We start from the raw sequence: 22,346 nt of genomic DNA, 5'->3' as shown, positions 1-22,346 counted from the left end.
CATCACTGGCACAGGTGAGTCATGCCGGCATCGAGGCTTGATGCGGAGCGTCAGTGCAGCTAACAAGACGACAGCAGAGGTGTTGCTGGCTTTGTGACGCAGCTCCCGCAGCCTCTTGCTCAAACAAGAGCTGCCAAGAAACAACTGAGTCTTTGTGGAAAACGATGCAACACACTGTAGCCTTAATCAGTAAAATAACATTTATTGAGATCTAACAAAATAAATAATCTGTTTGCAACAATGAACTGAGGAGGTTACTAATGCTGAAGAGACGAGCAGGTGTAATGATGCACAGCGGCCTCCCTCTACTCTGAGATTAGAATACAAAATCATAAGACTGTTACACATTTTAACACCCTGTGTGGGGCCCAGAGGTTGATTTCGCTTGTACGAGATGCTCAAGCTCCAGTAGATTTCTCTCCGTAAATTCCTGCCTGTGTTTTAATTCTCCTAATGTGAGATTAGGTATGTGCCTCAGATCACAGAAGAACTGACATACGGTTCACCTCGTTAATCTATGACTACAAAAAATATCATCCCAAAGACAAACTGCCATAGTGTGTTTCCAGTACACCTACAAAAAAAATCCAATCCATAAAAAAAATTATAAATCTTACAACTTAGTTTTGAATGTAGGTTTTTCAAAGGCTATACAATGGTGCCTTTAGTGCACGAGATTAAACTGCAGATGACAGAGAGGAGTAGCTGAGCTCAAAGCCGAATTCTTCCCCCCGCTGAAGGAACCTCGAGCGAGACGCTGTAACCAACCCTGAAAGCTGATTTCACAGTCTACACTGCTCCTGTTTCATGCCACGCAGCTTAGAAACAGTGCTCTGTGTACACTTTCACATAACGAAAGAGGACGAAATGTTGCACCATCATCACTTCAACCATGTGTGCAAGAGAAAGTTGTGAGCGAGGTGTGTTTTTATTTTTTGTTTGTTTTTTAAATCTGATGGGATGTAAGCTGATGCAGCAAAAGACAAAAGGCATCTCGTCCTCATAGCTGGGTTTGCCTGCATGCAATCTGGATGAAAACATGTTCCCCCAAAGTCTCTCTTAAAAATATTCTGTCTTTAACACCAGAACATCCGTCTGTTTCCTGAGAGTGAGGAGCTTCAGGGGGGGTTAATCCTACTGCTTTTATGCTCTAACTTGCTGCAAGTGTTATTAAGTACCTCTGCTAAACACAACTACAACGAGTCGCTCAGTGCGGAGGAACTGGAGGATTAGTTTCCAAAGTTGCAGTGCCCCCTGCTGTGGTGAGCCCGTTTTGTCTCAAGCAGGTGGCACATCCAACACACAGCAATGATCACAACAAAGTAATTCAGTTCTTTTTTTGAGCATTTTTTTTCTTATATCAGCTCAAATCTGTGGGACATTTTGTCCATGTGTTAAAAAATAAAACAACAAAAGGAGTCTCTTCCCTGTGTATTCACTGAATATAAAATCAAAAACATTTTCAACTTCATTCACAACCTCAGGATTCAGAAGTCACTGCAGATTTATAATATCAGTTGCTGGTAATTTCTCACATTTCCTGTACTGGCTTGAAGTCAGTAAGCGTCTTCCTCTCCATCAGATGTCAGTGAAGTAAACGTGGCCTGTTTACAAGTCTCTGATTGGAGCTCAGTGGCAGGGCAACGTTTGAGTTCCCTGATAAGCTCCTGAAGGTTTCATTTCCCTCGGTGGTTGGAGTCATCTTTGGTGACACAAGGGCTACTGCTCCTGCACGTTGCTATCGAGCTCTGCCTCTCCACTTTAATGTCATGGTCTGTGGAGAGATGCAAATTTGAAGAGAGGAAAGTACACCAGTCAGCCCCAACATTAAATAACCTCTGACAGGTGAAGTGAATACCAGTGATCACGTCAATACAATCTGGTGATCTGCTGGAAAACTTTTGTGTCTAAGCATTCATGTAGATGCTACTTTGACAAGCACCGACTGACTAAACAGTGATGCAGACCAAGTGTGACACCCCGAACCCAACACGCTGTAAAAAGGGATCAGGAATTACTATAGAAAAAACTCAGAGGTGCTGGTCTGATAGCCATACTCCACAGATTCCAATCTAACTGAGCATTCATGGGAAAAACACATGATTCATGGGGGAAACCCACTGGATCCAAACAAACCTGCTGCTTAAGTCACAGCTCTTGACTCCACATGATACTCCTACAGGTTCACACCGTGACGGATCAGGGATGTTTTCCCAGTTTTAATGCCCTTGCTGATCAGCAAGTACATAAAAAGCACAGAGCGTTAAAAACAACTCCAATCCAAAACAGTTGGTTTTTGGAGGATTAGATTTATTCAGATTGCCTGAATTTTCCTGATTGACGTAAAGGTTGAGGCTCGGTTAGAATCAACAGCACATCACTTTAACAAAAGACAGGCAGACGTCACACGGATGAGTATGAGTTAGGACTGCACAGCAATCAAGATTCAACTAGTGATTAAGGGCGTTTAAAAAGCCGTTTGGGGAATTCACCAAGAAGTTGTCCCACAGGGAGTGAAGTCATCACGGTTTGTATGACCGAGCAGCTCAATAACAAAATGTCTCCAGAGTTGCACAGACAGAGATAGACTGAGCTGAATTATTATTTTTTGGCTGGTAATAAAGCAGCGATGAAGTCAGCAAATCAAGTGAGCAAGACAGAAAAGACATGAAGAAATAAAAACAGAAGAGGCCGATGATCACCGTGTTTTTGTAGCGAGCCGACGACGTAAACACACTCGTAAATCTATTTCATTTACTTGCTCCTCGGAGTGTGTGTGCATGTCTGCATAAGACATAAACAGCATTATTTTTAATATGAGAGAGAAAAAAAAATCACACCATCAGTAAAACATTGTATCATCGTGAGGATTTAAAAATAAATTATATACATGTAATGGAGTATGTGAACCCATATCCTGACTAGATAAGACGACAGCAAAAGATAAGAAAGCAGAAAGGAGCCAGTGACGTTGAGGGGAAGTGAGAGAAAGTTCTGATTAATGAGCGAAACACAAGAAGGAAACTTGGACGAGTGAGCGAGCGACAGGGAGAGAGAGAGAAAAACGACAAAGTGAGTGAGATCTGTGCCAGAGATGAAACATATGTCATTTTTTTTTGTTTCCGCAGTCCTTTTGGTAGAGGGAGAAGATGTATAAAAAAGACTGTGCCATTTCCCTGCCCACAGGTTTTTATTTTTGTACACTGTCGCTTGGTGAGTCAATGCAACGCCCCTCCAATTACCTCCCACTCTTTCGCCCCCACGCCCCATCCATCCCGCCCTTCAGCCCACGCACCTAACACACTCTGACGTCAGCAGCTGCTGAGAGTCGGGGGGGGTCCGATTCTGCCGCCCACAGAGTACTTCCTATCCCCCCCCCTCCCCCCCCCCCTCCCCGCCCCCTCATGTCTTTACTGGCTTCCTTCTCCTCGCCTCATCTCTTCAGCTGGCTATCACAGCCCAGAATGACTAACTTGCCCAGATTACTTTTTTCCCTCCTTCTTTTCTTTTTCTGCGAGAAACTGTGATGCATCAGAAAAAACGCTTCACTAACAGGGTATTAAAGAAGTGCTATAACAGTGTAGCAGCCCCCCCAACCAGCTTCCCCCCTCCGACTCTTTTCCTCTCTATATATCGCTCTCCACCTCCTTCTGTTTCCCCTTCTAACTTCTATCCTCTCTAATTTACAGTCTGCTGAAGTTCAGATGCGCATGGTGGGAGGCACCTCGGAGAGATTGTGACTCACTAGAGTTCAAACTGTAGAGCTTTAAAATATTAATTGTTAGGAGAGGTTACGGAGTCTCTGTCTGTCATTTTCAATTCAACCCCACCACCACCATCATCTTCTGTTTTTTATTTTATTGTCTGTGTACTCACAAGATCAAGCAGGAGTTTGGCATTTTATTTATTTTTTAATTTAATGTTTTGGTTTATACTTAGAGGAACATGTAGATGCCTCTCTCACCTCTCTGTGATGAATATAAATGAGCAAACAGGACAAAAACAAATTAATTGGTGAATGTGCTAACTGGCACCCATACCTTCCTGCTCGCCACATGAGAGTGGATTAATTTTAAAAAAAAAAAGGAAGAAAGTAAATAAATGTGTCACTCAAAATGTCAATCTCCTCTTTAACTGGTACAAAACTGGGCAAATATCACAAAATTTCCTTTATTCTCTGTGCAGTTTGAAATACATAATACTTGTAGGTCATTACTTGAATTGTCACCTGTGGCGTGAGCTCCGTCTGAACCTAGGCTGATCTTTCCCGCCCGGTCATGTGACACCATGCGAGCCAGTCTCAGCCCTTCGTCCATGAGCGTTTGCTGTATGAGGTGGCGACTCCAGCTGGCGGGGTTGGAGGTTTCAGTGTGAGGACGGGGAGATGGAGACTGGTTGCACTGGGAGCCCATGTCTACCAGAACAGACAGATCTGGGTTTTATTGCTGCCTTTAAAGAGTTTTTATAAAAACAAAAACACTTTGACAGATCAGTGCAAAAACCCCGCAAAACAAACAGGTTTTATTACTTTACAATTTATTTTGCTAACATCAGTCTGATTCTTCTGTTTTTTACCATGTGATACACTGTCCAGGCTTTCTGCAGATAAGCTGTCGTCATCTGCCCTCTGAGTCAAACTCTCGGATCCCTCCACTCCGAGGAGTGATGACACACTCTCGGGCACGACTCCCTAAGATACATCACACAAGCAACACTGTCAGTTCGGTGCTGATGAACCACTTCAGATGACTGCCAGTGCACCCGACACTCACCTCGAGCCTCGCTCTCTTCTGGGGCAAAAGGCTGCTCTCGTCCGGGTTCGTCCTGCAGTGGGGGGGACACAGTGGCGGCAAATGAGTGTGAAAAGCACATGGTTTCACCCCTCACAGAGGTGAGGGTTCTACCCACAGAGAAAGCTAATAAATGATCACTGCAAAATCAAGACAAAGGATTTTTTTCACTGTGAATAAGTTAAAAAAAATTATTTTTATGTGTAAGTAAAAGGTGTCTATTGTTAGATGAGCAGACTGTGAACTTGGTATCTATTTTTCAATCATCAACAATCGAGTATAATAAATTATGATGCTGAAAAACTGAAATATAATTACAAAACTACTCCTGTTTAGTTATGGTTTGTGTACACTGACTCATTCTGTTTGCCCCGCACGAGAAACGTATGTAAATGTTCTGTGCAGGTTAACAAACACAAGTAGTATTTGTGTACTCTTGCAACGGCTCAAAAGTTGGCTCATTTAACTAACAGTACAGAGGTCGGAGTTTGATTCCCACTGAGACGTGAACTAGGTTCACTCTGAAAATGAATCCACTGGTTGGTTGATGACTCACATAAATCACCTGTTGAACATGCTAAACACAAACTATAAAATCATTTCATTCAAGTTTTTTCACATGATGCTCCTGTCTCCTGTCTGAAATAACCATTGTATTCACTGCTGCGAATGATCTGGTCTTTATGGATCTTTCAAGCTACACTCCTGATTCTGTAACAGTTCTTTTTCTTTCTTGGTACACAAGCTCCATTAAAACACAGCAGGCGTGAGGTGTTTTGCTCTTCTCTGCAGGCATCTTCTTACCTTGCATGCTTTAGTGTGGAGGTGTAGGCACATTTTCTCGCCACCTGCCGAGCCAGAGAAAAGAGCTCCACCCGTCTCAGCAAAAGGGCATTGTCACGCATGCAGAACTGGGCTGCAGCTTCATTGATGATCAGCTGAGAAGGAAAAACACTGAGTGAAGAAGGGATGGACACTGATTGACATCTGATTAAAGCTGCACTCTGGTATGAAGTGCAGCTTTAATCAGGTATAAAATGTGTTGCGATGCATTAAAATCTTCTTCGATTTGATGCTTTTACCTCATGATGTGTGAGTTGCTTGCCTTCCCTCCTCTTGGAGTCAAAGCGCCCATAAATAAGACTGTATTTCCGGATCTCCTCTTCCTTGTTCACGTCCTGGGACCCCATTCTGAAGATGTGTCCCACAGTCTTTGCCATCTTCTTATTCATCCTCAGCAAAGTCTTCACCTCTGCAGGATCTGACCTAGGCAGGGTCGTGAGGAGCCTCTCCACAGTCTCCACCACGGCCCTCGCTGTCTCTCCATCCAGCTGTCCTCCGGGCCAGGCAGACGGAGTTGCCGGGGTGAAAGATGCAGAGGGGCTCGGAGATGTGGAAGGACCGGGAGGACATGTTGACAGTAGAGGTGGGCTGGATGGCTCCTCTTCTGTTCCAGGTGCAGAACCCAAAGTGCAGTTCCCATCATGCTCTGGGCTGAGCCAGTGTGGATCCATAGGAGAAAGTTTTTCCCTGTAGTGTGTGTCTGGGGGCTGTGGAGAGGCCTGGGAACAGGGGCTTCTTGGACTCCCGCTGTGCATTGGTGTAAGACACATCCGATCCTCTCTCTCACAGGGGGATCCTGGCTGCCCATTACTCACAGACTTTCTGGGCCCGCCAGCTGATCCACTTGTGCCAGTGCCATCAACTTTAAAGAGCGGGATGCCCCCAAGAGGAACATTAGCAACAGGCTGGCTGAAAAGGGCAGGGTTCGCCGCCCAGTCTCGGAGGGCCTTTTGCAGCCTACGCACATGCAGTGGCTTGGTGGCCATGCCAACTAGTGCCATGATCTCCAGGAACTCCTCCTCCGCTGCCTCGCAGAGCTGCTGGACATCGTCACCACCCTGCTGGATAAAGGTTTCATAGTAGGCCAGCAGGTTGGCCCTCTGGAGGACCCGATACAGCTGCAACTCACCAAGTGTGCGTGGCAGAGACATGGCACACAGCACTGGAAAGTTTAGGCAGGAGAAAGGAAAGACATGAACCTGCAGATGGAGAAATCCTGTACAAGTTAATTATTTAGATAAAGACTTTGGCATCTGGACCACACCTAGTATATACAGAATACAAAATACAAATATAGTCAAATAATAAAAACTGATAAACAGTTAAAAGCAAGTTTAAGCATCCCTTGGGGCAGAATAAGCTCCTATCTACTCATTATATGTTTCATGACTTAATCTTTGAATACACATAAATCGCTTTTTTCTTACCTTCTTTAGGTCAGGTTTACAGATGTGTAAAGAGGAAACCGGCGTGATTTAGCAAGGGTGTCGCTCCAGCCACCGATGTCACGGGTCGGATCTGCCAGAGCAATACTGACAAAAGAAATAAAACTAAAATCTCCTGATCGCAGACAGAACCGCATTCAGACTGCACTAAAGTGAAAACACTCGTTTTTTGGCTCCATTTCAAATAAAGCCATCGACTGGAGGTAATTGTTTACTATCCAGATGTTAAGAGGCGAGCACCCGAAGACGACGCAGTTATTATCCCATTCGTTTCTTACCGTCTTACCTATTGCCGACAGCTTCCTCGGCGCAGATTGGCGTAGTAAATCCCCTTTGCGTATCTTACCTCGTCTGAAATCACTGGCAGAAATCCTCCTCCGGCGCACCGTATTGGTTGCTGGCTGCCTTTTTGCTGTCTGTGTGGGCTGGAGAATGACGGGGGCGGACTGCAGCACGCCATCTGACCGAAAAAGAGCCTTCCTCTCCCGGTAGAGAGGCGGCTTTCAAATTGGAGATGTGGGTGGTGGTGGTGGGGGCTTGAAATTAACCCTCTGCGTCTTCAAGATTAGTCCTTTATGCAGAAGCTTTAGGGGGTTCCCACCGTTTTACTATGTCAGAGACTCCCAAAACAAGCAGCCAGCTATACACTATGCAAACCTCTATAGATAATAAACTGACGTGACAGATGTGGATTTTTACTGAAGACCAGTTCTGTTATTTCCCCCCATTTTATGTAGGAGGTGGTAGAGTGGGTGAAGCTCCAGCAGTTTTTAAATGCTAGAATTGCATTTTGTTTTGTTTTGTTTGAAAGAGTAAAGGACCAAGTCACCAAACCGTGGCTTTAAATTCACTAACAGTATCTCCAAAGAAGTTCAAAGTCCAACACCAGCATCTCCAATCCTTTTTTTTGCCACATTTTATGTGATTGTTCTATTGTACAGTGATGGCCTGTAAGATATGTATTGCGTGCCTATCCATTTCCAGTTTTAAGTGGCCTTTAGGTACATCTACACCACGCACTTTAGAAATAAGGGATTTATTCATATGTTACAAATAACAACCCAATTACCCTTTTAGTGTGAGCAAAAGATGGAGTCTGAAAAAATAAGCCAGACCGAAGCATCGTGGTCATTAAGCGTGGGCTTCTAACAAATCTTAGTATTAAGGAAAATGTGTTATCCATTTCCCCCCGAATTTGATTAGCAGGCTACTATGAACTAAAAACTCACGTAAAAACACCTCGGCGTGGGGTTGCTGGGTTTCTTAGCCCGAATTTCTAAAGTTAGCCGCTTACGGTCAGCTTTTCCCGAAACATTAGATGGCAGCAGAGTCCCGCTGTTGTGTTTTAACCGCGCGCAAACCGCGAAGAGGGAGCTGGAGGCGGAAGAGGAAGTAGAAATAAAGTGGGAAAAGGAGCCGCAGAAGAAGAAGAAGTGGCTTAAAAAAAACAAAACAACACCGACACTTGGATGTCTGTTAACAAACAAGGTTATACAGTTATCCGAGAGGTATATATGACATTTCATTTGTTTTAATACAAAACGCAGAATTATTTGCCTTCTTTGTTGCACTGGACGTCCCGGTTTTTAAACACGTCTTTGCGTTAGTAGCCAAACCAACCACACAGGAAGGGGAAACAGGCGTTTATATTTCAGTTAGTCCTGCTAGTAGCTAATAGTTCACTGCTGGCTCGCTAAAAGCATAAACAGTCGCCTGTTTTGTCTTCGTTTGTGGCCTTATTTAGTCGAAATGTTGCCAGGTTAACTATCCAGAGGCAAGCTAATTTTAGCCCCCGTAGCGCCTGTCTGTCATCCTGCTTGGCTGCTTCCTCATGCTAACACCAGGGCTGCCTGCTAACATTGTCCGCCTTTTAAAACATCTGGTGATTTGAACACAGTTAACATGTTAAGGGTCTGACTGACTTCTTTATACTTTTTTATTTACTGTGAAAGGTTAAAAGGTTGTTTATTAAAGGTCGGGTTTTACACACACTGCGTTCTTGTTTGGCTAACTGGATTAGCAAACAACAAAGCAGGGTAACTGCATGTAGTCTGTGTTTTCACATCTGTGTAAATACGCGTAAAAGTAGCTTCAAAGAGGGTATTTGTAACTACTTGATACTTATACAGTTGTACCGATGAAGTCGTGCAGCTACATTGCTCACTGACTCGTTAATTTATAGTTACCCCCTTTTGTTTCTTTTAAAACTTATAGTTTAGCAGTTATCATGCGCTCTGGTGTCAAAGCATTTGTCTTAAAGTAATGCTCTTACTTTTCAGTTGTCTGGAACGTCTAAGGATTTTTCCTGCATTTAACCCAACACATTAAAAAAAATCACTTGGAAACAAAGTTAGAGAGACAAAGTGGAGATGTGCAGAGGACGGAAAGTGGATGTTAGGGATTCTAGGGATAGTGTGAGCTAGAGAGACATGGTTTATGGCTATATATTAAATCAGAAAGCCAAAAATAACAGGAACAAGGATTCACTTATATTAAGTAGGGTGACACAGACTTGTTGTGATATCAAAACCTGGAGATTGATTCATATCTGTTGCTTTTCAGGAGCTCCAGTGCATCATGTGAGTTGTGCAAAAGCCTTTTGATACGTACAAGTGGCTGCTGATGCGGTGCACCTGAACTTGACCCACGGGAACCCCCAGTCTCGCTTTTTTATGAGAGCCTGGGGAAAATGTGGCCTCAAATTCTGGATTTAGTGAAAGTCAGATTTTACAGCGCTTCAGTCAAATTGCTGTAAGGAACATGGAAAGAGAAGCGTCTAAGAAAGAGATGGATGTTGTGGACACTGACGAGGAGTTCCCTGATGGTGTTTCGGCCTCAGTGACCAGTTCAAGTCAGTGTGAGGTTGAGGATGAGTGCGAGCAGGAGGACAAAATAGCCTATCTCAAATCTCAGGAAACCCCAAACCCAGCCACTCTACAAGACGTTGGGGCTGGTGAAGCAGAGGCCAAAGATGATATTGAGGAGGTTTCAGAAGAGTTTGAACATGACAAGACTACAGAAAATGAGAACTCACAGGTTATAAACCAAGAAGAGGATGATGCTGCAAAGGAGCAGCACATGAATGGGGAGTCTGGTTGGAGGAACATAGGAAGTGGAAGGAAGTGCAAACTGAGGAGCAGTGGGTCAGTTTTAGAGCAGATTCAGAGAGGCAATGTTATGTCAAGTGGCGGTCGGCACAAGCAGACCCGCAGACGTAACCACCACCACTATCAGCAGAACCGGGGCCGGCGGAGGACAGGAAACCAGCTCATCTTAGCGTTTAAGGAGATGCTGTCAGAGTGCCTGAGCTTCTGGTGCATCTCCTGCATCCACATGATGATTGAGATTATTGTCACTTTAACTCACAACTGTGGAGTTGGAGTGGAGACTGGAGTTGTAAAACTTTACAACCTTGGGCAGCAGCTCCTTGTGAAGATCACTGATGTTCCTGCAATGAAGGCAGATGCGATCCGGATTCTGAAGTGGGCAAAGTGCAAAGGAGCTTGTGTGGTGGATAAAACTGTTAGGTCAGTAAAGTGGATAAAGACAGTTGCCTTATCTTGTTTCACATTTTTCTGTGCTTTGGCTATTCTGGGATTGCAGTGGGCCAAGGGGGTTTTCCTTCGTATTGGTGGGGATAGGGGAAAGCACTATTGGACGGCTTTTCAGGAGACACGCATTTGGAAAAGGATAATGTCCTTGCTGGAGAAAGCCCGAAGCCTATTCAGGAGGGATGGTCATGTACCGCCATCCGCACCGGGGTCACCTGGCAGAGCAGGAAGAGCTCAACCGGGCCAGGAGTTGGAGAGACTGCTAGCACTGGTTGAGGTACCAGAGGATGAGCTCGATCCCTTTACAGTTCTCGGTGTTGAGGTGCATGCCACTGACACTGAGCTGAAGAAGGCTTACAGACAGCTGGCTGTCCAGGTGTGAGAATCAGAAATACTTCAATTTTTACTATTACATGGCTGCTGTAGTGACTAATTTTGATTCTTTACTCATGCAACCTTTTCCTCTGTCCGTTCTCTTTCAGGTCCATCCAGACAAGAATAAACACCCACGAGCTGGAGAGGCGTTCAAAGTGCTCAGGGCTGCATGGGATATTGTCAGTAATCCGGAGACACGACGAGAGTACGAGTTGTAAGTGCACGGGGAAAAAAAATCAACAAAGTTACAAAAGAAAGAAATATTTTAATCACAATTATTTATTGTATTTTAAATCATCTTGTCAATTATTTTAATGCAATGATTTTTCTTAAGTTATTTCTGTAAGTTCTTATTGGTAAAACAACAAAACCCACTCAAGTACAGTTTGATAAATAACTGTACATTTCACTCATTATCTCCGATCAACAACTTCTCTTACTCGTTCTCATGCAGGAAGCGCATGGCAGCGACTGAGCTCTCAAAGTCCATGAACGAGTTTCTCACTAAACTGCAGGATGACCTGAAGGAAGCCATGAATACTATGATGTGTACCAAGTGTGAAGGCAAACACAAGTATGGTGTTACACATCCAGCATCGCCATCACATCATACAGCTATAAAACTGTAGCTAATCTTGTAATCTTGTGTTGTAGGCTTTCAGCACAGGTGTGTTTTATTTGTTTCCTGTGTGTGTATGAAGGCGCTTCGAGATGGATCGTGAACCCGCTGAGGCCCGGTTCTGTGCTGAATGCAATCGTTGCCATAGCGCCGAGGAAGGGGACCTGTGGGCTGAATCGAGCATGCTGGGCCTACGCATCACATACTTTGCCTGTATGGATGGCAAGGTGTATGATATTACAGGTGAGCATCAGCTGTTGTTTACCTGTCCGGCTCGTTAGTAACAAACCAGTAGTGCATCTCAGAGTTTGTGTTTACCAACAATCTTTGTTGATATTTCGACAGGCTACTGAAAAGGTACGGGTTTTTCTTGCTGATCATTTTACTCTCAGTCATGTGACCTTTTATGATACTATCTTGTTTTCAGAGTGGGCAGGTTGCCAGAGAATTGGAATTTCTCCTGATACACACCGGGTCCCGTATCACATCTCCTTTGGTTCAAAGAACAACAGCAATGCCACACGACACAGGTACATCCCTCTGGGTGAACGTTTGGATACTGTATCTAATATTTATGATGTAAAGCAGACCTTTTCTTGTCAATAGTACCTTGTCACACTCAAGAATTTAAAGCATGCATGGCTATGGGAAGTTTTTTTAGCTCAAACTTGCAATGTACACCTGGTCGTTGGTTCGACTCGAGCTTGGATCATGTTCACAACATAAACGAGCTGATCTGGAGTTCATTTGGAACTACTGACACCACTAAAGTGTCTTTTTGTGGTTGTTTTGGTCTGCACCTGAGTGCGATCTGAACAAACAAACCACACAAAGGCTCAGGTTTATCCCGCTTGTTTTTAAACATCTGCCCTTTGCCAACGGCAGACTGAGAGTTTTCCTTTTAAATGTGCAGAGAGGGGAAAATGCAAACGTTTTGGCACTAGAGAAGAAATTTAAACAAATAAGCTTTAAAATGTCTGACTTTGCTCAAATTAGATTAATGTAAACATGTTTGATATTAGTTCTTTTTATTTCTTTCTTAGTCTGCGATCTGCATTATGTTGGTGTGTATTTTACATGCATCTGGCTGTGTATGGCATAGAAGGAGCTCCCCCTTGTGTATTGCGGAAATAACAACGTTTACAATAAAGAAAGCTGTACTATTCATTTCAATTATAGTCAAAAAGGTTCCTCTCCATGCAACGACATTATTTCCCTCGACAAACTTAAATTTCCATCTTATCTTTCAGGACGCCGTCGGAGCAAGCGGCAGGTCCGACCAACCCAGCTGATTTGCAGGACTTCTTCAACCGAATCTTTAAGGGAGGACCTCCTAATGACATGGCTGCCAATGGAAGCTTCTTCCACTCAGGTTCGCCTCATCACCCACCTGGTGCTGGAGCGCCTCCCTTCTCCCCTCCTCCAAGTCAGACAGGTTTTTACATGTCGGGAGGTCACCGGCCCGAGTCCAGCGAGACGTGGGCTGAAAGTGGCAAACCCCCCAGGAGGAGGAAGAAGGTCCGCAAACCCTTCCAGAGGTGAAGTTCGCCGACTTATTAGTGTATGAAAACAGCAACACAGGGATACAAAATATAATGGCCATGTTTGTCTCTCGCCTGCCTGTTGGCATGCCAAGATCTGAACTGGAGAAGATTCAAGGGGGTCAGATCAGCCAGAGCAGAGAGAGACTGGATCACGAAGAGGAGTCTGTCAACTGAATACAAGTATTGAAGGAGGTTCTGAAGGAGGTTGCAGTGATGGTGCTTTACCTCTTAATCCACCTTACTTTTTTTTTTGTTGTTTTTGTCATTTTGGTCTTAAAGACGACTGTAGCCTTGGCATTGAAGTTCTTATCAGGATGCCGTAATTAAACCTTTTTCTTTTTTTAATCACGTCCTGCCAAATCCTTCACTGCATGATGTTTTCACCTGCATTTTAACACTTCAGTTCTCTCACTTTTGTTAACGTTTTATATAAAGTTAGCTTAAGAAATCGGCTTTTTAGGAGGGTTAAAGCCGGTGTGTACATGCATCACTGTGATCGAAAAATGAAGATACTAATCTGGCCAGCTTCACAGTCTTTAGTGTTATTGATATTAGAGGCATGTGGCTCTACTACTGAAGCTGCACATCGCCCACAATATTTCAGAAAGGAATCTAACCTAACACATCTGAGCTTAATTATTTATAAAATGGGGAGTGGTTTTAACTCACCAAAGCAGCACATTTAAGTATTTCTTTAGTGAGAAGTCATGTTGTTTTATAAGCAGGTCTAAACAACTGCTAATCTGCTTTTCCATTGAAATCAAAGGCCAAGCTGTGGTTCTGTGTCTGATTTGTAAAACAAAAAAACAGAAAGAAAAGACAAAAATATCTTAGCATGATAATTATAGAGATGCACCTCACCCCTTAAAAAGTTTTTTACCCTGAGCTTTCTGAAGTGGTAACGTTGCAATATGCAGATACTGCAGGATGTGTGGAAATGTAGCACAGCCACGTAGATTCACACCATGGTTCACACTGTTTAGACCACTTTCTAAAAATGTGAAAGTAACATCTCAAAGAGGAAATAAAAAATTTGTAATTGACTTTATTAAGCTAATCGCACAACCGAACATTTAACAGCTGCTTGATTCTAAGTAAAAATGGTTCTACTTTTTGTCCATTGCAAAGTCTCTTTTTCCTTCAGCACCGTTGGACCTTATTTTGGCTATAACTGATGTAACACTAGACAATATCTCACTATTGCAAGTAATTACTTTGCCTGGTCTTTCATTCTGGACCTACTTGTTCAGTGGCAGTTTTTGAGCCAGTCGTGCTGTTACAGAGCATCTTATAGCCGCCGCCCAGCTCAGGACACGTCAGATCTGATTCTAGTCCAAAGCGATTGCTCTTATGTCTGCTTGTTTCAGGGTGCGCCGTCATCTCAGCGACTCCTGACGGGTTTTCATAGTTGTGTCGGACGAGGTTCACGTAACCTCTAATCAGACTCTAAATGACTGATGTCCTTTTAATCCCCACGGTATTACTGTGTAAAAACAAGAAGGTGTCAGAAAAATCCCAGTTAGTTGCATTTTGTTGTTTGGTTTGTTGTTGACATGTTTCATGGTCAGAAATAACACTTTAACTTTTGTCAAAGCTTAATGAAAGAAAACCGTTGTTATTGTTTACACCTGACATGAAGATTGTGTAGTGATATGGCAATTGTATGCTATGAGGCATCTGATAAAAGCATTTCTTTTTAACATTGACAGTTGATCACGTCCATTGAGTACGTCCATTGTTGGTGATTTTATTTTTTTCCCTTTGTGTTCATTTGCACACCCACCACTGTAATAACATGAGAGGGATTTTGAACTGTCATCAGTGGTTTAGTCCAGCCAGCAAGGCTCCAGCTGCAGCTGAGTAGGAGGTGTAGCTCACTAAGCTAACAGCTCATCTACAAATCAAGATTTATTATATTATTATTATTTTTGTAGAATCTGAAAGTTAAATGAGTGACATTTGATTGCACATCCGTTACCCTCTTGACAAAGTATGTGAATGCTTTTTGTGATGCAAGGCGTGTGTTCGCCTGGAAGCTTGAAAGAAGTCTGTGTTGCAAATATAGTTTGAGCTCAACCAGGACGATGCGTTTGCCATGTTTACTTCATGTGTCAAATAGTTTTTTTTGTTATATGTATTTGACCAGTTTCCTGGACATGGGAGTAAATGAGTGTCTATCTAAAGTGTCCCTTCCTTTTTCTTGGTGCCAGTTGAAAACAAATCTAGTCCTGGTTAAAGTGAGAAAATAAAAACAGATTCCAGCTGAATTGGGGATTTGCTTCAGTTCCTGTTCAGGAAACTGGATCCACAGCTGTGACCGCTTCATGCTTGATTTGAGAACGTGCTGTGACGTGTGTTAAAGGTAGCAGTTCAAAGTCCAACAAGTTAAAGAGAGAGCCAACACAATGACCTTTTTTAATTATCTTTTCCTTAAAGTTTTTTAACAGAATATGCAGAATTATTGCAAAAAATATCAGACAATCATCAGGGTTTTTTGTAGGGACTACGGAGGCGAGTTCCCTGGCTGGTTTTAAAATATCACTTTTGGGTTTCTTCCCCCCCACTCCCCCTGCCGCTTTCTCTGGTTTCCAAAATAAAGAGGATTTCCTATATGCACAATGTCTGTTCTGTTCCCTGTTTATTAAACTTTAATTACACCTCAGATACAATGCATATCACCGTTATATCACTTTAAACATAAACAAAGTGAGGTTACACGGCTCTGTATGGCAGACATATTGATAAGAATCTGCTGCTTGCAAGCCGGCACAGATCCCGTCTTTCTGACTGGCTTAATATTTAATTTTATTGTAAACCCACACCGAGAAGGACTGTGGGTTTTACCTCATATGGCTTTCCCACTCTCTGACCTTTACCCCTGTTATGGCTACGAAAAAGAGGGGCCTTACAAGGAATCATTTCAGAGAGGTGCAGATAACTGCATGCCACTCAACTGTAGTCTGATTCGCTCATTTATAGCCTGTTAGATATGAAATAACGATGAAAGAAGAAAAAAAAAAGTAGATCTCACTTGCCTCATTAAAGCAAAGAAAAATCTTGTTTTCAGAAGCGACCCTGCGATTACCATTACCTTTCCTGGAGTGTTCCTCAGCTGCCCAGCAGTGAGCACTCAAGCTCCTCGCAACTATATTAAACACTCTAAATGCAAAACTTAATCAATGCATGTCTGAGCTACATCACATTTACAAATATTTAGCCCGGAATGACGCATCAAAACTGATTGTTGCTCATCATCCTCCGTCTATTGCACTCAATGAACCTGAGGGGGCTATTCTAAAGAAAAAAAAATGATAATAACGGGCAGCCCATTCTAGAATATATAAATTCAGTGCATTTCATTAATTGATAATAGTATTACCTTTGTGGTTTTGACATAAAATAACTACCCTACATGGATCTTTTGATAAATTGTCAACTACCTTAATTGCCAGCATGTTATTTTCTTCCATTTACCTGATTGATTCATAAACATCACATTTGTTTTGCTTTCTCCTTTTTCATAACCCAAGTGCCAATTGTCCTGCAAGGATCGTGTCCCTCTTGCTTCTTTCACCCCTGTGTTTATTTTCAGTTCAAAGTTAACAGTCTGAAATAAACCTAGTTTATGTTGTATTCACTGTCAAACAAGCCAAATTAGCTCCTTTCCCTTTAAGCCAACTTTATCCTGATTGGCTGGTCCTCACAAATAGAAGGTTTGAACAGTAGGCAGGTGGAGCTTCTTTATTCTCAAGCACCAGCTTAATCAACCTTTGATGACATCATAAAGATGCCTGGAAACTAAATGTTTGGAGCTTTTAATCCAAACTTTATTTTCCTTTACAAAAGTTGGAATCAGTCTCAGCTCCATCTTTGACTGAAATTCAAACATTTGCAAATATAATTTGGCTCAAAGCTGATTGTCACTTTGCGATACACACACACACACACACACACACACACACGACTGCATAAGCATCTGGTTAAGAAGAAGACTGTATCATTTATGAATTAAATATTTCAACCTCTACACCCATAATTTTCCTTGCCTAATATCGAAAACATGATCATGTGTATAAATGCTTCAGATCGTGCCGGCTACATCTGCTCTTCCATCATCTACAGCTTGCCCTTCAGAGCTGCGATGACAGTGTTGAGCTTTGAACAGTCTCGATAAGCCACCAGGCCGCCACGGTTAGCCCAGCGGTCAGCTCCTTTGCACTCAGTGTCAGGCTCATGATAGGTCAGTTCTGCTGTGTGATCCTGTCCTTCACTGGTCATCTGTAGACGCTTAGTCAAGTCCACCACCCCCCCACCGAGTGCTCGGAGCAGGGCGTGAGGAGCGCAGGAGTCCCACTTAAAGGTGCTTCCCTCTGAGAGGATGTAAATATCAGCCAGGCCCTCAATGACACACAGGATCTTGTAGCCGGCTCCAGAGGCGTACATCAGCTTGTCAGAGCTGCAGAGCAAGGCTAGCACACCTTTTACCACCTGCTTCTCACTGGAGCTCAGCACCACAGACAGCCCTCGATCCTCTCCATCTTTCGGCTGGGACACAGAGCAGATGTTAATGCCGTCCCAGGACACGCCCCAGAAATGCCTTCCCTTCCACCTGCAGAGAATCGGGAGTAAAGTAAGAATATCTTACTTTGAGGCTCAGAAGCTTCATCATGTCACACCATCACCTAAACACAGTGTGAAGTTTCCTGTGACATGCATGGCATCTGCTCAAACCCGTCAATCTGTTAATATTTAGCTGCAGTAGGGTGAGGTTAATATGAAATGTGTAGTTTTTCTGTAATCGTCTAATCTGCTGAAGAAAGTAAAAGGTAAATGTAGAAAACAACCTTCATAGAGAGGGATGGAAATGTAGGGAAGATTATGCTTATGTGGGATAGAATAAAAATGTTTAAACCTCAAACTATGCAGGTTACAGGACGGCATTTCCTGTGCATTCTGTGTGCACAGGAAACTAAAGACTCATGCATTTCCCCGTTTCTACCATCATTCTACGTGAATTTTATTTTGTTGAATCGAATTCCTCTGAATTCTGCATCATGCAAGCTTTGGTGAAATTTAAAGAGGTGAGCTTTCTACAGCAATACAGCTGCTGTAGCAGGGGGAATTATAGAGATCAAATTAATTTATTGTAAGAGCCCGTAAAGATACTTTTTTTTTTTTCTTAACTTGGGCGTTTTAATATTTACTGGCTTTTCACCTCCAGAGGTTGTTGCATAGATAATATAAAGTCCAGCAAAATGTAGCAACTTAATGTTTAACCCTGCCAAAGTGGAGATAGAAGAAGAAACATTGCTGTGACTCGAGTAATATAGTATACGTGGTGAAGTGCCAGGAGGATTGTCGACTAAGTGGATGGCACAACACGGGAGAGCTGTGTTGTGCCATCCACTTAGTCCAATCCTACCTAATCAGGCCTGAACTCGGCAGTCTATTTACACCTACAGTCCAGAGACCACTCTTTAAATGATGAGGAAGTGCACATCGCAGACAGGGAGGAACGCTGGTTTGAGCACGGAGTCAAGGAGGCCATTTATGGGTAAAGAGAACGACCATCACCAGCAACCAAAAACAACATTAACTTCCTTACCAGGGTGTGTGAGCATGCATCGCTTTTTAGTGATTACTCACTAGGGATGGGTATCGAAAACCGGTTCTTGTTGAGAACCGGTTCCCACTGTTTCAATTCCTTGGAATTGTCTGCCATTTTTGCAAACGATTCCTTTATCGATTCCAGTCGCCCCGAATGACGTCACCACGTTGCGGAGCGTCATTTACCTGGCAGGAAACATGGCCGCTCAAACGCTCAAAAGTTTGGTTATACTTATCGAGAACAGATGACAACAGGGCAACTTGCAATACTTGCAAAGTAGATATTTCATTTAAGGGAGGAACCACTACAAATATGCAAAAGCATTTGCTCACAAAACACACGATGACCTTAAATGAATGTCGTGTTTTTAATTCCGCTCCGGACTCGTGAATCTCAACCCAGCAGCAGCGGTAACGTTTGCACGTCCTCTCCCGTTAATGCGGCAGGTAAATAATCAACTAACAGTGCATATTATGTTAGCGCGATCTGCCTTATTACAAAACCTGCTATTACTGTGCATTTAGGTGACCATGATGAGAGAGACAGAGTCTGGCTCAGATGCTGGCAGTTCTCGCTGCAGTCTACCGGTAGCGTCTCCTTTCAGGCCAGGATAGACGAATGTCACCGAGCAGTGACTAAGTTTGTGGTAAAAGGCTTGCACCCATTTGCAGCAGATGCCCCCGATTTTCGGTAAGTGAATGTGTTTAATTGTAGGCAGGGACATTACTGGAATTCTTGTGTAATTGCTACAGAATAATTTATGTTATACTTTGATATTGCTACAGAAGAATATTTATTTTATTATTTTACATTTACAATTTTTTTTCTTGGGGACCCTGTGACACCCCATTGAAGAGCCGTAGCCTGTGGATCTCTTAAGATCTCACTGTTGGGTTTGTAAGGCCATGTTACTCAATTTCTATCTTGTTCAAAGAGAAGATATAAAACAAAGTTCTAAGCTAATCGACCTTAGTGTTCTCCTTTTTAAAAAAAGAATCAATAAGAGAATCGATAAAGAATCGAATCGTTAAACAGAATCGAAAATGGAATCAGAATCGTGAAAATCTTATCAATACCCATCCCTATTACTCACCCCCCGCCTGCTGGATCTTTGTGGTGAAACGGCTGATTGATGACGCCCATGATGGGCTCGCCTGTGCTCCGCAGGTAAACGCCGATGAGAACCAACGCACAGTGCAGACCCGATGGAGACAAGCGGCCTTCCTCCAGCTCCTTCTCTCGGCCCTGTATGTACTGGCTGGTAGCATCTAGAGTATTTAAAAAAAAAAAAAAAGCACAATAAAGACAAACTGAGCTCCGACATGAATGCTGAATGGGATTGTGGTAAGAGGTGAGCTCTTCACCTATGGGATCGATCCAGATGCCGAGCTCAGAGGGGCTGAGGGAAACAGTCAGGCCATCAGTGTTTGCCTCGACGGTCGCCGGGTCTTGGTGGATGGCTTTAGCCAGCAGAGAAGCTGCTGTGTGGTCACCGTCAAGCACGGTGGCCAGCAACGCCGCCGTCTCCTCCGCTGTGCTACAAACCGTGACTATCACACTCTCTCCTGGTGGCAGAGACAGAGACTTTGATTACTTTACAACAAACCACTTCAAATGTTTCTAATGTGCAAGGTGCAGCCATGGTAAATATTTAGACAGCAACATATTAATGTGTTCACTATGTACTCATAGATTAAAGTAAAGATCATTTGCCAAGTGTATATTTAGCTCCTCTAGATTTTAATATGAAGGTAGGCTGATTATCATCATGGTTATTATTACACAGCACATCTTAATGCTGGATGTTATATTTATGAATCTGCACTCCTGAGACAAAAGCACAGCTGGGGCTCCCCCAGAATAATCCTGAGGCACACCTGACAAACTCATACACAGGACTCATTAGAGTGCATGGAGGATTCAAGGTGTGCACATCTGTAACAGCACAGCATTGGATCAGATTGTCCTGAAGTAGACACTGTTGCTCTTAAAATGCTTTTTAGAAACAAATATTATTATTTTTTAACAACTTGTAGACATCAGTGGTTCCAATTTTGGGAATTTTAAGGTGCCCAGCCCAGCTTTAAGTAACTCTATCTAATGTAGGGAAGGAGTTCTAGATCTGGCAGGTGAAAAGAGGCATTAGTGATGCTCAAATTAGACTACAAAAGTGCCCTAGAGCAAAAGCTGTTGTTCTTGGCCCAGGGTGTAGTGTGTTATGTATAATATTAAGAAATTACCAAGCCCGTTTTCAAACTTGTTAGACTCCTCGCCATGAATGAATTCAGCCATGTCAGGGAACTGGACAAAAGAAAAATGACACAATTACAATGCAACATGCGGTCTGATCTTGGCCGGCTTCACAAAGACTTGTCCTTACCTGAGCGCCAACATCATGCCGGATCATCTCCTGAATCACCACATCGGCGAGCGTCTTGAAGTCTTGGACGAACTTCTTGTTCTTGTCATCTCCGGTCTTTTCTTGCACAAGGAGCTGGAAGAGGGGAGCCTCCTGCCTGCAGACCCGAGCCACGTTAGCAGCCTTTTCAGCCACCTTGAGCAGCAGCCTCAGCAGATCAGCCATGCCTGAACAGAGAAAGAAGAGCAGAGAGTTCAGTGAAACCGACCAAAAGAAGGAAAGTGTGTGTACGAGTGTGGGAGAGAAAAAGAGATGAGGGCGGTCACAGCTTGCACACTAGGCTAATTATAGACTCAAAATGAAAACAGGGCACTTCTGAAAGAAGTGAGTGTGAGAGAGTGATGTGACTATGCAGCAAGTTTCAGGGATAATAAGGCCAAATCTGCAGATTACGACTTCGAAAGTATGAAACACTTAATAAAAAACAACAACAACAAAAAACAAAAACACCACCACCACAAAAAAAAAAAATCAGTCACCATCTTAGTCACAGTCTTAGGAGGGAAATACCAAAAAGCAGCAATTAGGTCTGCATTAATCACTACTCAGTGCCAATAAGACACCTTTGAATGCTATTAGTAATCTTAAACAGCAAGACAGCCTCTTTTCCGGATATGGGGGAAAAAAGCATCAGTTTAAGCTCAATTATATAAATATTTACAAATAAATATAATTGTACAGAGCTCTCCGATAAACCGCTGCCAAAAAGGCCAGCTGAGGTTTAACGAGGTATTTACGAGCAAAGGAATACGAATGCGAAGAAAAACTAGAGTGGAATAAATGAAAGCCTACTAAACACCAGGTTAAAAACTGCCTCTTTTCCTCTCGTGTGTCCCTCTTCTCATTACCTGTGGGGTTTTTTTTGTTAGTGCTCCAGTCACCAAACGAGGATGTTTCCAGGAGACAAGAAGCAAAAACGAAAAAAAAAAGGCGTGGACTTGGTGTAAATTACGGTTTTAAAGCTCTTAATTAACCCGTAGAACTGCCTGCTCTGGCTTCTTTACGTCAGTGCGAGTTTCCGATCGAAGAAGGGCGGACGGCACCCTCACATCTAGGCTGACAAATACAAGGTTCAGACATGCGCGCAGCTACGTGACGCACGGCGTGTAGGGTTTTCAAGGAGCGGACAACAAGTTGGGGGGGGAGCGGTGC

General features: G+C 43.2%; 3 protein-coding genes and 1 long non-coding RNA gene across 14 annotated transcripts; 2 read left to right on the top strand and 2 right to left on the bottom strand.

Annotated features, from left to right (window-relative positions):
- Positions 1–186: 186 nt before the first annotated feature.
- On the bottom strand, positions 187–8,408 carry nab2 (NGFI-A binding protein 2 (EGR1 binding protein 2)). Of its 9 annotated transcripts, none has more exons than XM_085406289.1 (8): positions 7,357–8,408; positions 7,061–7,165; positions 5,873–6,832; positions 5,595–5,728; positions 4,773–4,824; positions 4,576–4,690; positions 4,217–4,414; positions 187–1,774 (listed from the first exon to the last, which is right to left on the bottom strand). In XM_085406289.1, the coding sequence occupies exons 3-8, from the start codon at positions 6,782–6,784 to the stop codon at positions 1,677–1,679; spliced, it is 1,509 nt and encodes a 502-aa protein (XP_085262415.1). In that variant the 5' UTR covers positions 6,785–6,832; positions 7,061–7,165; positions 7,357–8,408; the 3' UTR covers positions 187–1,676. The 9 variants fall into 9 exon arrangements, with proteins under 9 accessions (XP_085262415.1, XP_085262420.1, XP_085262418.1 ...); XM_085406294.1 differs by having other exon boundaries at positions 5,873–6,795; XM_085406292.1 differs by having other exon boundaries at positions 5,873–6,849; positions 7,365–8,408.
- Positions 8,409–8,471: 63 nt separating this feature from the next.
- Positions 8,472–15,788, top strand: dnajc14 (DnaJ (Hsp40) homolog, subfamily C, member 14). The gene is made up of 7 exons (XM_085406281.1): positions 8,472–8,586; positions 9,641–11,005; positions 11,112–11,218; positions 11,459–11,578; positions 11,706–11,866; positions 12,051–12,153; positions 12,874–15,788. The coding sequence occupies exons 2-7, from the start codon at positions 9,839–9,841 to the stop codon at positions 13,163–13,165; spliced, it is 1,950 nt and encodes a 649-aa protein (XP_085262407.1). The 5' UTR covers positions 8,472–8,586; positions 9,641–9,838; the 3' UTR covers positions 13,166–15,788.
- Positions 15,789–16,131: 343 nt separating this feature from the next.
- Positions 16,132–22,313, bottom strand: inpp1 (inositol polyphosphate-1-phosphatase). Of its 3 annotated transcripts, XM_085406284.1 has the most exons (6): positions 22,043–22,313; positions 21,156–21,361; positions 21,016–21,076; positions 20,140–20,340; positions 19,869–20,043; positions 16,132–17,776 (listed from the first exon to the last, which is right to left on the bottom strand). In XM_085406284.1, exons 2-6 carry the CDS (start codon positions 21,357–21,359, stop codon positions 17,284–17,286), a joined length of 1,134 nt encoding a protein of 377 aa, XP_085262410.1. In that variant the 5' UTR covers positions 21,360–21,361; positions 22,043–22,313; the 3' UTR covers positions 16,132–17,283. The 3 variants fall into 3 exon arrangements, with proteins under 3 accessions (XP_085262410.1, XP_085262408.1, XP_085262409.1); XM_085406282.1 differs by having other exon boundaries at positions 19,869–20,340; XM_085406283.1 differs by having other exon boundaries at positions 19,869–20,340; positions 21,156–22,313.
- On the top strand, positions 18,797–20,082 carry LOC146669746 (uncharacterized). The gene is made up of 3 exons (XR_014911730.1): positions 18,797–19,221; positions 19,300–19,465; positions 19,943–20,082. It is a non-coding gene; the product is annotated as an uncharacterized LOC146669746 (long non-coding RNA).
- Positions 22,314–22,346: the final 33 nt, after the last annotated feature.

Source organism: Rhamphochromis longiceps, linkage group LG5, assembly GCF_057381845.1.
Source record: "Rhamphochromis longiceps isolate RC_006_pf linkage group LG5, R_longiceps_female_GT1.1, whole genome shotgun sequence".
NCBI lineage: Eukaryota > Metazoa > Chordata > Actinopteri > Cichliformes > Cichlidae > Rhamphochromis > Rhamphochromis longiceps.
This window is presented reverse-complemented; position numbering and strand designations above follow the sequence as displayed.